The 12,125-nt window shown below is 45.8% G+C and overlaps 2 protein-coding genes across 3 annotated transcripts; one reads left to right on the top strand and one right to left on the bottom strand.

Moving 5' to 3' along the window:
* Positions 1-2,272: 2,272 nt before the first annotated feature.
* Positions 2,273-4,022, top strand: LOC115679982 (uncharacterized). Of its 2 annotated transcripts, none has more exons than XM_056315450.1 (2): positions 2,273-3,104; positions 3,238-4,022. In XM_056315450.1, the coding sequence occupies exons 1-2, from the start codon at positions 2,464-2,466 to the stop codon at positions 3,398-3,400; spliced, it is 804 nt and encodes a 267-aa protein (XP_056171425.1). In that variant the 5' UTR covers positions 2,273-2,463; the 3' UTR covers positions 3,401-4,022. The 2 variants fall into 2 exon arrangements, with proteins under 2 accessions (XP_056171425.1, XP_030459585.1); XM_030603725.2 differs by having other exon boundaries at positions 2,298-3,051; positions 3,238-4,011.
* Positions 4,023-6,796: 2,774 nt separating this feature from the next.
* Positions 6,797-10,098, bottom strand: LOC115679858 (frataxin, mitochondrial). Its single transcript, XM_030603567.2, has 5 exons — positions 9,839-10,098; positions 9,484-9,556; positions 9,030-9,077; positions 8,840-8,934; positions 6,797-7,125 (listed from the first exon to the last, which is right to left on the bottom strand). The coding sequence occupies exons 1-5, from the start codon at positions 10,060-10,062 to the stop codon at positions 6,996-6,998; spliced, it is 570 nt and encodes a 189-aa protein (XP_030459427.1). The 5' UTR covers positions 10,063-10,098; the 3' UTR covers positions 6,797-6,995.
* Between the last annotated feature and the right edge of the window lie 2,027 nt (positions 10,099-12,125).

Below are 12,125 nucleotides of genomic sequence, written 5' to 3'. Positions count from 1 at the left end.
CATGGACAAAAATTAGTAAAATGTTAACTAAAACTCTAGGTGATCGGTTCCATTGGACCGGATCGGAACCGGTAACCGATCACTCCCGTTAAGAATGAACGCACCAAAAGACGGCAAAATTCGTTCGGACTTCCACGCTTTTTTCCCTCAAATGGGGTATCCCCTCTTCGCGCAATTCAAAATGCCTTATCTGGACTTCCCATCCTCGTGGAAAGGAAAGCCACAAATCTCAAAACACCAATTTTTTCCAAACGGTCGATGAGTGCCCCCCCCCCCCCCCCAGCCCAATGGGCACCCTCGTAAGTGCGGGCAGAAGCCCCCAACCCCACCACCCCCACCACATAAATTGCCAATTTCCTCTTTTTCTTTTTCTTTTTCTTTTAAGGTAATTATTTAATTCAATTTGATTTTAAATTTTAAAATGCCATTACTGCCGCTCCAACGCTAAAGTACAAAGAGAAGGAAAAATTCCTGGTCCAGTATCGTCCCCTGCTCGCTGCCCGAGGGTCCGACGAAATGCCCCCCCCCCGCGGGGGGGGGGGGGGGGGCCCCCACCCGACCCGACCCGGGTTGGTTCGGGCGAAAGCCCATGGTGGTCCTGCTCCCGCCGAATCGGATCGCGCCACGTGAGCGAATCTGTATCTTCCAGGCCAGCCGCCCATATCCACGCGCCACGTGTGCGGCGACACGTCACCCGAGAAGCCGAGAGGGAGGGAGGGAGCGGGGATAAATAATATCCCGTGCACGAAGCTGCAGGGGGGAGCAGCGCTCGGTCCAATGAGGTACGAGAAGGTCTCCCTTCCTTGCTTCCTGAGGAGCCGACACTTGGCAGCCCCTCGCCCCCCCTCCTGCGCGCTTTTCTCTCGTTCCCCCAAATGACGAATCTACCCCCGGTCCCGAGCGCGGCGTCTCCCCGTTCTCTCGGGTCGGATGAGGAGCTGTGCAAATTTGTCTTTTCACGTTCTCCCCGGTTGCGAAATGCGAGAAGACGGAGGAGCGCGGCCTCGCCGTCGCTCATTTTCCGTTTTCGAGATTTTGAAAAGCGGAATTTATTTATATTGCTCCGTGTTTTTTTTTTTAAATCGCAACGCTCATTTATTCATTTATTTATTTTCTTGTTTAGCGAGTCTTTAAGATTAAAATGAACGATTCAGAAAATATTATCTCGAGAACAATCGCTCTTCTAATAATCGCTTGAAATAATTAATCGATTGGAAATATTTTATTAATTAACAGTAGTTTATATCTTAACATATATGTGGATAGTGGTATAGATATTTTTCGTCCGTTTATTTTCGTAAGCGATGCGAGCGATCGTTTTCGGGAAAATATTTTTCGAACCGTTCATTTTTTTTCGCGAAACAAACGGAGCTTATAGTCTCGTATCCAAAATCCAGTTGGAGATGCTCTGTTTAATCGAGAATCATAAGAGTCTAATTTTTTTCGAACGCTTACCTCAAATTAGAATAGAAATCGAGAGGTCGAGACCCTTATCCAACTTCCTTCGAGAAGAATGTTAAGAAAGCAACTGCCGGTACACCTATAGTCCATAGAAAGAGATATGGACCTCATGCACCTTTTCATGGAGGCAATCCTTTCCTTTCCACGGATAATACACTCCTTTTAAAACGCGGCAATCACTATTATATCAGCATGAATATATGGTATTTGGATTTCGCCACCTTTTTATATTGATGTCCATTCAGATTTCATTTATTTCACAAAAAAATAGATTCGTTTGAGATAATTAGTTAATAAAATATGTGTATTAATTATCGACAACAATCTATATCCAAATATTTTCGCTTTCGTTGATTTATTTTTCTGGGAGATACAAACAATCTATATCCTCTCATATGGATTGGCGACGCTGAATCATCGACTCAGGGACGTCCAGAATGTCTACGGAATTTGGGGAGGTGAATTGCGCATGCGCGAAGGTGGACACACGAGTTCCGTTACCGCGCTTGAATAACCAAACCAAGAGCTTGGATGGCATATGTCGAGGGAGATCGCACGAGCATAAAGAGAATATAAGCCCCGCCGCCAAACGACGCGAGGCAAAATTGCAACCTCTCAGATAAAATACTCGAGGTGCGTGGATTCTCTCTTTTTCCTAATTTTGTTTTCCTTTTCGATTTCGATTTCGATTTCATTTTATTCAATTAATAATGTGATTATTATTATTCTTGATATCCAAAAACGAGAGACGCACGTGCCAAAGTAATACGAGGTTAATTAGTGGTCTGAAAGCAAAGGAAAGGAAACGACCGTTTCCCACGAGACCACACCGCACCACACCACCACAGGTTGCTGCTGCTGCTTTCTCCTCTGCGCCCTGTGCATCCCCCCACTCGTTCGTACAAGCTAGAGATAGAGAGAGAAAGAGAGCGAAGGAGAGAGAGTTTCTCTTGCAGCAGCAGAGCAGAAGAAGGCGGTGGAAGGAGGAGGAGGAGGAGGAAGATGGATACGGCGAAGACGTGTGCACTGTGCAAGGTGCCGGCGAGGACGTTCTGCGAGTCGGACCAGGCGGCCCTCTGCTGGGACTGCGACGCCAAGGTCCACGGCGCCAACTTCCTCGTCGCCCGCCACTCCCGCACCCTCCTCTGCCACGCCTGCCAGGCCCCCACCCCCTGGAAGGCCTCCGGCGCCCGGCTCGGCCACACCGTCTCCGTCTGCGACTCCTGCGTCACCGGCGCCCGCGGCGGCGGCGCGGGCGGCGGCGGCAATGACGACGATCTCCACGACGAGGACGAGGACGAGGACGACGACGCCGACGAGGAGGAGGACGAGGACGAGGACGAGGACGGCGGGGAGGGAGGAGGCGGCGGCGAGGAGGAGGGAGGCGGCGGGGATCGCGACGAGGACGGCGACAACCAGGTGGTGCCGTGGTCGTCCACGACGCCTCCTCCGCCGGCGGCGAGCTCGTCCAGCAGCGAGGAGTCGATCAGCAATTTGCGGTGCGGGTATGGAGACGCGGAGGAGTGTGGAGCGGGGAGAATGTGCTCGTCGAAGCGGACGATTGACGACCGGACGGATCTTCGCTCTCAGGTTCGTGATCGCGAACATCCGCGAGGTTTCTTGTCTCTGCTTTCCTCGACCCCGTAGTAGATCTGTGCTGACCGATGTGTCGCGCGTGAACGATTTCGTTTCGGACGCATTCGAGTTTCCGTAATTGCCTGTTCGATCCGTACTTCAGTGGTCAAAATCAACGACTCTTGGTCTCTCGATGTGCAGGAGAAGCTCGAGCGCTCGTCCTCTCGGCCGACTCACCGGAGGCCAATGCTGGCGGCGAGGACGCGGTCCAGGGACGGCGAGGCCACCTCGGTTGACTCGTGGAGGCCGTCGAAAGACCGGCGGGTCGGGCGAGACGGGTCCGTACAAGGTCCAACCTGTCTAGATTGAAGGGATGGCGGGGGGCGAGGTATAAGGCTGTGTGATGTTCATGAGCCCCTTCCATCGCGAGTGTCGATTAACAACATCATCGTCTAGCCTCGATCGATCCGATCGAATCCCGGCGTCGGCTGATTAATCGATTCGGTAGCCTTAGCAGTAGCTAGCTTTCGGGGGTGTGGGGAATCGGTTCGGATTGGCTGTGGTGGAGATTGTAATGCTGATTCATTTGGGAGTAAAACCGAATTCGAAAGAGTGAAATAGTACCGTGTGTGCTTTCATTTGAGAGCATCGTCCCCTTCCAATTCTGGTCAGCTCCAATTCAATGGTCCCTGTTTCCTCCATCCATTCATTCACACCATGTAACATGGGGGATCGTGGGGGAATTCGGACACATGGGTATCTCCGAAATCGACAAGAAGCTTCATGTGCAGCTTCCATGATTGTCAAGTGCTTGCTTCGTTTTCATGGGTCTGTCTCTTTTTGGCTCGTAACAGGACATTTTACAGAACCCCCCAACACTCACAAAGGACAGAGGAGATGGGCCGCTGGTGCTGGTGCTTGAGCTTGACGTTGGAGGCCATTAGTAATTTGTCTGCATCTTCGTTCCAGTGACATTGCCAAGACATATTTTGGTCAAGGACTGAACCCCATCCTTTGTCGCGTTCATTTCTTTTCAATTCGATGTGTATGTCTCGAAATCGTGGCTGCGGTGCTCTTGGTATCATCCGTAAGCGAAGGGGCCAAGGCGCCGGACGAGCCGTCTGAAGCTATAACGTATGCGTCTAGAGGGGCCTGAATCTATGAGAAAAAGTCAGAGAACTGCAGCGACGACGCTTGACGCCTCTAGGACCGCATAACATTACCCGCCTGACGGGCACACGTTTCTAATTTAGTGAAGATGGGGTTCCAATATCTCCGTCGAGACCGCCGCCGCCGCCGCCGCCTATGGCTAGGGGACCACCGCGCCGGCTGGCCTGCCGAGACCTTTTCGATTTGCTCCCACTTTCTCTAATCCGGGCCGTCGATTTGAGCCGGGGTCCGGGTCTCGTCCCGGGGTTCCCAACCGGGGGAGACACTTTCCGATCGCTTAATATAATGTTTTCCCAGGTAAATATCTGGGCTTGGCGCACCACCCACTTGACTTCTATTTTAATGCCCAAAGACCGGATTAGAATAAGCTCCTGTCCGTCTCGACTTTAGAATTGATTTGAGGCCACACTTTGTGGCCGCCCATCACCATCAAAGATGTGTGTGGGGGGGGGGGCTGAAGCGCTTCCTTTCTTCCTTTTCTAAAAAAATGCCCCGAGGACTTTTGGCGGAACGAGAAACGATCTCGACCACGTTAACTCGCGACCGCGGAGCATAGAATATGCGGAAGAGGAACCCTCCTCGGGAGAAGTCGCGGTGGTGATGGAGGATGAGGAGGAGGAGGAGGTTGAGGTTCCGATCCCCGCATGGTCGCGGCGGAGGCGGCGGCGGCTTCTTTAATATGCGCCTCGCGCGCCGTCCAAATTGAGGATTTTAAAGTTAAATTTTGACTTTCGGGGAGGGGGAGGGGGAGGTTGCTTGTTGGGCAATGGGACGTATTTGGGTTCGAAAAAGGGGACAAGAGAATATAACTTGGGAGTAAAGGAAAGGGATGCCTCTCTTGTGGCGGAGGTTTCGTTTCGAGCTTTTTCGAGTGTCCTGAGGAGGTCCCCCTCCTCCCCCCTCTTTTGTGTGGTGGAAAATGGGAGGTTTCCTGAGCGACGGTGAGCCAAGGATGATGGGAAGGGAGCTCTTTTTACTGATCTTAAAATTCTGATCGGGCCCCGCCTCCCGATGCTGTTCGGGGCCCGGAAAATTCTTTGCTTAGATTAGGATTCACGTATCCGCATGCGATCAGGTTATCTGAATGCAATTAGATCTCTCATGAGACTCGCGTGATTTTTTTTTTTATATTTTCGATCGGAAGGACTTGCATAGCTAATAGTCATCAGGGACGCGTATCTTGTGAATCCGAGCTTCGGCGGGTTGTTTCTATATCTGACACGGTTTGCTTCGGCATCAATATTGCCCATTTCGCATCTTTTTCTTGTCATTCGTCGCTAGCTCTCAAGAGATACGTAATCCCTTTCGGGGATGGTTTTTCCCAATCGTAATTAGTCGCCTCGTGGCATACGTACTTTTAAAAGCGTTTTGATCAACAACTTTAGATGCATTATCTTGTGATCCAACCGCGTTACAAAACCCCATGGGGCTGGGTTACTCGGGAGCAATAGAAACAGATCTCTCTTTTATTGAGTTAAAAGTTGAAATTCGCCGAAATTAAAAATTAATTATCGAAATATCTCTACCTCAACACATATGTGAACCCCAAAAAACCTCTTGAAACGTAAAATTTCCTTTCCTTTTGTGTTATTAACATGGCTCCAAGGGGGGCACATTACACATTGCATACCAAGCACAATTGAATCTTATCAAAAGATAGGTGAAACGCTGTACGTGCGCGACAACTCATTACACTGACAAGACAGGAAATCCTGAGTGGGACTCATCTTATCTTTGGTCAACATAAGTCAAATCCAACCAGTCTTTTAACTAATCTCTTGTTATCCAAATGGCCTCCCTAGCTCGCATGATTGATTCGAAATCCCAAGGATCAAATTGTTAACGGATAATAGAATAATATCCAACATTTTCGTATAATCAAAAAATAGAATTGAATATATATAAAAAATTTTGAGATGACATTAAATAAATCAAAAATTTCAAAAATGATATTGTACATTATATTCAAGTTCAGAGATCACATTGAACAAAAATTATACATTGAGCCAAATTTCAGGGTACATTTACGTCATTTTCCCCAACGCTAATTACGTGGCATTGCTCAATCTGATCTATAAGCCTTGCATGGGTCAACGAGCAACCACTTTACTTCAGCAGCCGACTTATATCCTCAGCTGCAAACCAAAATGAGCAGGAAGGAAGAACATCTCTGAACTCATCAACGCAAGGAGGATAGACCAAGCTACCGTTCAACCAATTCATCATCGCCCACAATGATGACTGATGGACGAAAGCTTTCAGATTAGGAAGGACGGGATGAAAGACTCTTTAACACTCTTAGCTCAGAGTGCAAGGTATCAAGATAATTGTACCGCATCCCATAAATTATCGCAAATGTTTGCTAAAAGTTGCATTGAGCAGCAAAAGGTCGCAGGACGGCCTACCATAATCCAACCCCAACCGTGATTCGTCCATGGCCGCCAAACGATTTTGGCTGACATACGCGCGCGCGCGCAGAGGTGACATTGAATTGTTATTCTATATCTCCTCACCTCTAGAGAGATGATATGCTTTGCCACGAAAGTTTAACGAAACGGCTGAAACTAGTGTGAAAAGGGTGCCTGTGAGCTTAGAGCAAATCGGCCCTTAGATCAATGGATGGGGTTCAGTGCTTCAATGGTTAGAAGCTCAGTACAGGCCAAGAGACTGTGATTTCACACCCATAAACAGCACATTAATAAAAGCTTAGCCAGGGTCTTACATCAAGCAGCAGTCCTCTCAAAGTTTTTTATTTGAGGAAGAGAACTAAAAATGGAAACTAACATTTGCTAGGAGAGACTAATAGGTTGACCGCAGAGATTCTCCAACTCTGTCTCTAGGACCTTCAAAAGATTAGCCTTGGTTCTTCTGTAAACCCATGACTGAGACTCCTGATCCCAATCAAATCTAGACGGACCACTGCAACAGGAACATAGTATTAGATCAAATGCTCGCAAATCTCTAAACAGAGTCTAAGTTAGGCAGCTTCCATTACGGTCGTCGTTGATAGGAAACAAAATAGTGGCCCACAACATTTACTATAACAAACACCACTAGCATGATCTATGAAGCCGTGCTGGTATCATAATTATTCTGCGTGGATGCACATCAAGTACTAAATCAAGTTCACCATCTTGCCACTCTCGCCATGGAAGCAATGGCAGCCATTGTATTTGAAGATGACCTAATAAGAGTACTATGAATGAGAATTATTTGCCCTTACCCCAGTCTATTATGAACTATGAAATATTTGCTGCTTTCCCCTAGCAACACTTGGAGGCTACTCAGTCCCCTAAACCATCCAATTTTTGCCCCATTTTATACCCTTTCCGATCATTGTAGGCACCATTCGATTTCGTCTTTTGGAAGTCCGGCCAAGGTCTACAGTTTATGACAAGACCGCATTAAATTATTCTTACATCCTCCAACTGTGAAAAATAAAAGTGTTGCAAATATGTAAAGAGAACATGTTTTGTAGATAACGAAGCTGGAGAATTAAGTGTCACCACATCTAACTTATTCTCGAGACCCTTGGAACCAGGTTATCTTTCCACAACCTTTTTTCATCTAGAAACAGGCTTCAAGAACTAGGAACATTTTCAGGTCGCAACAAATTATATAGCTGAAAAAGAGTTATCTATAGGAAGTATTCTGTCCTCAAAATTTTCAATTCAGCACGGTTTGTCCCTCTAGAGCATTTATCTGCCTACTCATTACAGCCAGATCCACTGACTTATGATGTAAAAACTTAATCGAGAGAATCAATCCATCAGGTTATCTAAGTGAACTAATAGCCACCCGTAGAGATTTACAATCAGGGACTAAGTATGACAATCAAAGAAGTTGAGTAGGTTAAGAATGCAAGCTACCCAGTACCGAAGCAATGGTTAGACTTGATTCAATCCACTCTGATGACCATGCCGTTTATTCATCAAGACCATTTACCAAGAATTCAGATCCCTATCAGATGTAAACTCAATACCACTTGTACAGTTTGGCCGCCATCATTCTGAGAGAATTTAGGAATCGGAAGTCCTTCCAGACATATTTCAGATGTACGACACTGAGGTGTTGGAGTCCAATTGGCTTCTAAGATACGTCGCCTTGTTAGTCCGCAGCGAAAGGAGCTACTTCACCAAGAAGAATGTACTCCCAGTATAACTATCTAAAACCACTGGGCTTTTTCAGGCTACAATGCAGCAGAACTAAGGATCATGACACAGCTGGTCAAGCAACACCACCGAAACAGTAAAAGGCATATGGCACAGAAAGCAAGGACAAGCATCCTAGAAGATTTAACTATGGTTTAGAAATTGTTTTCAGATACCAAATTCTTCATCGACGCAAAACAATATAATCCCCAGTTAGTTCGTTATTATGTAAATTCGGTCATTCTGAGGGAGCTAATACAGTTCCAAAGGAAAAGATAGGGACGAACTACCGAAGGATTGGCCCTTCTCCCAGCCACGGCCACTAGTTAAGTGATTGAATATTCTTTAGAGCATGCATCTGGTAAGCAGTGACAGTTCAACAGGAGGTCTTGCTGATTTGTTTATGATACACTCAAAAGTTTGCAACATCAATACATCGAGCATTTAATGTTGGGATCATAATCAATTAACACGTTTCATACCTCACTGGAGAGGAGAGCCAAATTTGCCGGTTTGGTGTCTGTTTGTTCAATACATACGTGCCTAATTCCCCAATTTTGAGGGTTAAAACATCATTCTGCCAACATCCAGAAAAATTGTTCAGGTCAGTTTGACTTTTGAAACTCACCAAATTAAACAACCAAATCTTGAACACTAATTAATCTCTCTTACCCCATAGTCTATATCAAACCCATCAATCTCAACGTCATCCCCATAATCCTGCACGCACACAAAGAGATAAGGATGCATGCCTTGGCATTTGGAGCCATCGCTGGTTTGCACTTGAAGCAAGCATCAATAAACACTTGCATATAATCCCTCCCCAAAATACAGACATTTTCTACCTGCTTCAACAATAGATTTTCCACTTTACAGCGGCATAGTATGAGCATTCAATCAGTTTTGTACTGCATAGCACATCAGAAAAGAAATGACGCAGAAAGCTATGATTTTCAACTTCATTTATACAAAGAGAAAGCGCTCCTGATATCTTCACAGTCAAATTGCATTCTTTTTCTTTTAAAACTGCGAAACAAGAGTTGGCATGCTTGATAGACCAGAACTCTCACAATTAAACAACCCCATCAAATCACAGATTGAACATATTCAGTGCTGGAATCATTACCTCAAACTTCTCTTGCAGGTCATGGATGGTGGAATCTGCTAGCCTGTGGAACTCATCCTCCTGCAGTAAAGAACTGTGTACATATTAATTCATTAGCACAACCGCTGCTTCCCATTGACAACACTCTCGCATTTAAAAAATTTGCAGTCCCTTCCTTCTTAATTAAACTAGCATCATCTCAACGAAACAGTTTCAGCACGGCCTAGCGAACTAGACAGCAGAACCATGATAAGACCCATTCGACCGACAATACGCTAGAGCTAGACAGATTGGATATTAAGCTATTACCCACCATTTTCCCGCGATAGATTCGAACAAATACAGGGAAAAAATCGAAACTTGATAGATAGAGTACCGATAGTCAATGGCGGCAGGGCCCGGGGGATCGCCGACGCCCAACGGGCCGGACGAGAAGCTTCGAGAGACGCGTCGAGACGGGAGGCCGGCACGACCGGCGGAGCCTCGCGGCGCTCCGGATGCCACGAGAAGCTCGCGAGGGGACGCGCCGACCGGAGAAGGACGCGGGCGGCGCTGGAGGGCTCTCGAGAGCCGCCTGAGAAGAAGCGGTTTGGAAGCCATCGTTCGCAGCGACCGGGAGACGGTACGGCGACTTCCCTTTTGCATTCCGGTTGAAAAAACGAGCGCTTTGCCATCTTTGTGGGCTTTGAGATGGTGGGCTTTGATGGCCCAAATGGGTTCCCCCCCCCACCACCCCCACAAAAGTTGACATTTGGCATACAATGAAAGGGCCAAAAATTTGCCCAAAATTGTCCATGAAAAGTCCATAGCTTGTGTGTGCGTGCGTGGGGCATGAAGGCCTTCCATTTGATTACGGTTCTCGGGTGAGCACCGGGTCCGGTTCAAAACTCGATCGCCGGTCGCGACTCCTAGGGGTTTCTTTTCCTTCGAAAAGGAAGAGAGTTTGGCAATGCCGATGGAGTAGGGATATCTTTGGCTATAGAAGGGGGTGGATCATCATTGTCGACCACTACTTACAAATCTAAGCCTATTTATGATATGGTTTAATCTCCGTTTGATTTAATCTCCAGCAAAAATTATGTTGTGAAATTATGAGTAGTGTAGGCATTGAGTGCTCTCTATATATTAGTAAAACAAGTGATTTTTTTAGGGCTATGCCTCTCATGATATTGTATGGCAACTTGGCAAGTTTTATATGAGCAACCAAAAGGGATCCAACCGAAGCAAAGGCAAAGAAGACTAGAGGATTAATGTTAAATTTTGGAGTCGGACTCGTAATCAAACCATATAAATCCGCATTCTCCCCCAAAAATACACACTTTGCGCATCTCGGATACTTGCCGGAGATGTGTGGATGGAGCGATCTCACATTCGATGGAGATTAACAGGGTGTTCAAAAGAGCCATCAATATTTAGACATGAATTGTGGTGCTTTAAGGATCGGATTCAAAGCAGGCCCCGTTTCAATGTCTAATTCAATCAAGCACAAAGACCGCAATTAGTACTTGCCGGGGTTCTTCCCGGATGCTAAAGCAGTGGCTTTGGGAGCACCTTTTTGCACTTAACATGCAAAGCAAAAAGCAGCGGTTTGCCGATTTTGATAAAGTCGATCTCGTTGTTTCTATTATAAAAGAAATGAATAGGATCTTGATATCTCGACGAATGTTGTCCATATTGTGCATTTTGATGCTTAATGTCTGCCCTATATGATCACGTGTAATCGCATGGACCGAACGTTTACATCCCCCATTGCCCGAAACGAAAAGAAGATTGCCCCATTGATTCGTTCTTGTTCTTGTCTGTATAAATGTACCACGCCTCCAAAAATTTGTCCCTTTTTCCCTTCTTCTTTTTGGCCATATACATAGAAAGTACGTATATTTTTATCGACCGAGTCGGATTCCTTTGTCTTTTAGTGATATTGAGCCCTTTTATTTGTTTGTCGTCAAAAGGGTATCCTGCTATCGACCCCTTATTTATCTCGCCTCCTCGATTATCAAACTTCATCATATAAATTCAGGGCAAAGCTTGAATTTATTGCATCGGCAGAACCGTATACCACCTTCAAGCAATTATTTCACGGCTTCTAACATTTCATATGGCCCTTATGATTTTTGTCGATTTCTTTTTGTGGGGAAGTCTTTTGCTAACACATTATAACTGCACGGGAAATGATTTATCGTTCTTCCTGTACGGTATCCCTCTCGTTATGAGTAACCGGTGTAATAGAAAATGGAAAAGGTCTCTTAAAGATGGCTAGGTATCGAACGATGAAGAGCTAAAATTTTAAATTGGAAATATAACACAAACAATCTCTAACTTTGGCCCAATGTGTAATGGGGTCTTTGAACTTTTAATTTATTCAATGTGATCCATGAACTTTAATCAAATGTTCAATACAGTTCTTGAATTTTTAATTTGTTTAATACCGTCTCTGAACTTTAAATATGTATTTAATTTATTTTTTAAATTATATAAAAATATTCAATGTAGTCATTTTTAACGATTATATTAAACAAATTAAAAATTTAAGGACGACGTGATTTTGCGTGATTGTCCCTTTCAATTTTTTCCAACCTCGTAGCTTTTTTAAATTTTGTGGACGGTTGAAGCCATCAGCTCACGTTCGGGTGGGAGGTTGATTTCCTGGGGGAGGGAACCGA

This window comes from Syzygium oleosum, unplaced genomic scaffold (assembly GCF_021117445.2).
Source record: "Syzygium oleosum isolate NSW1041296 unplaced genomic scaffold, Sole_v2.1 Sole_v2.10, whole genome shotgun sequence".
Lineage (NCBI taxonomy): Eukaryota > Viridiplantae > Streptophyta > Magnoliopsida > Myrtales > Myrtaceae > Syzygium > Syzygium oleosum.
Note: the sequence above shows the minus strand (reverse complement) of the source record. Positions and strands in the feature narration are given on the sequence as shown.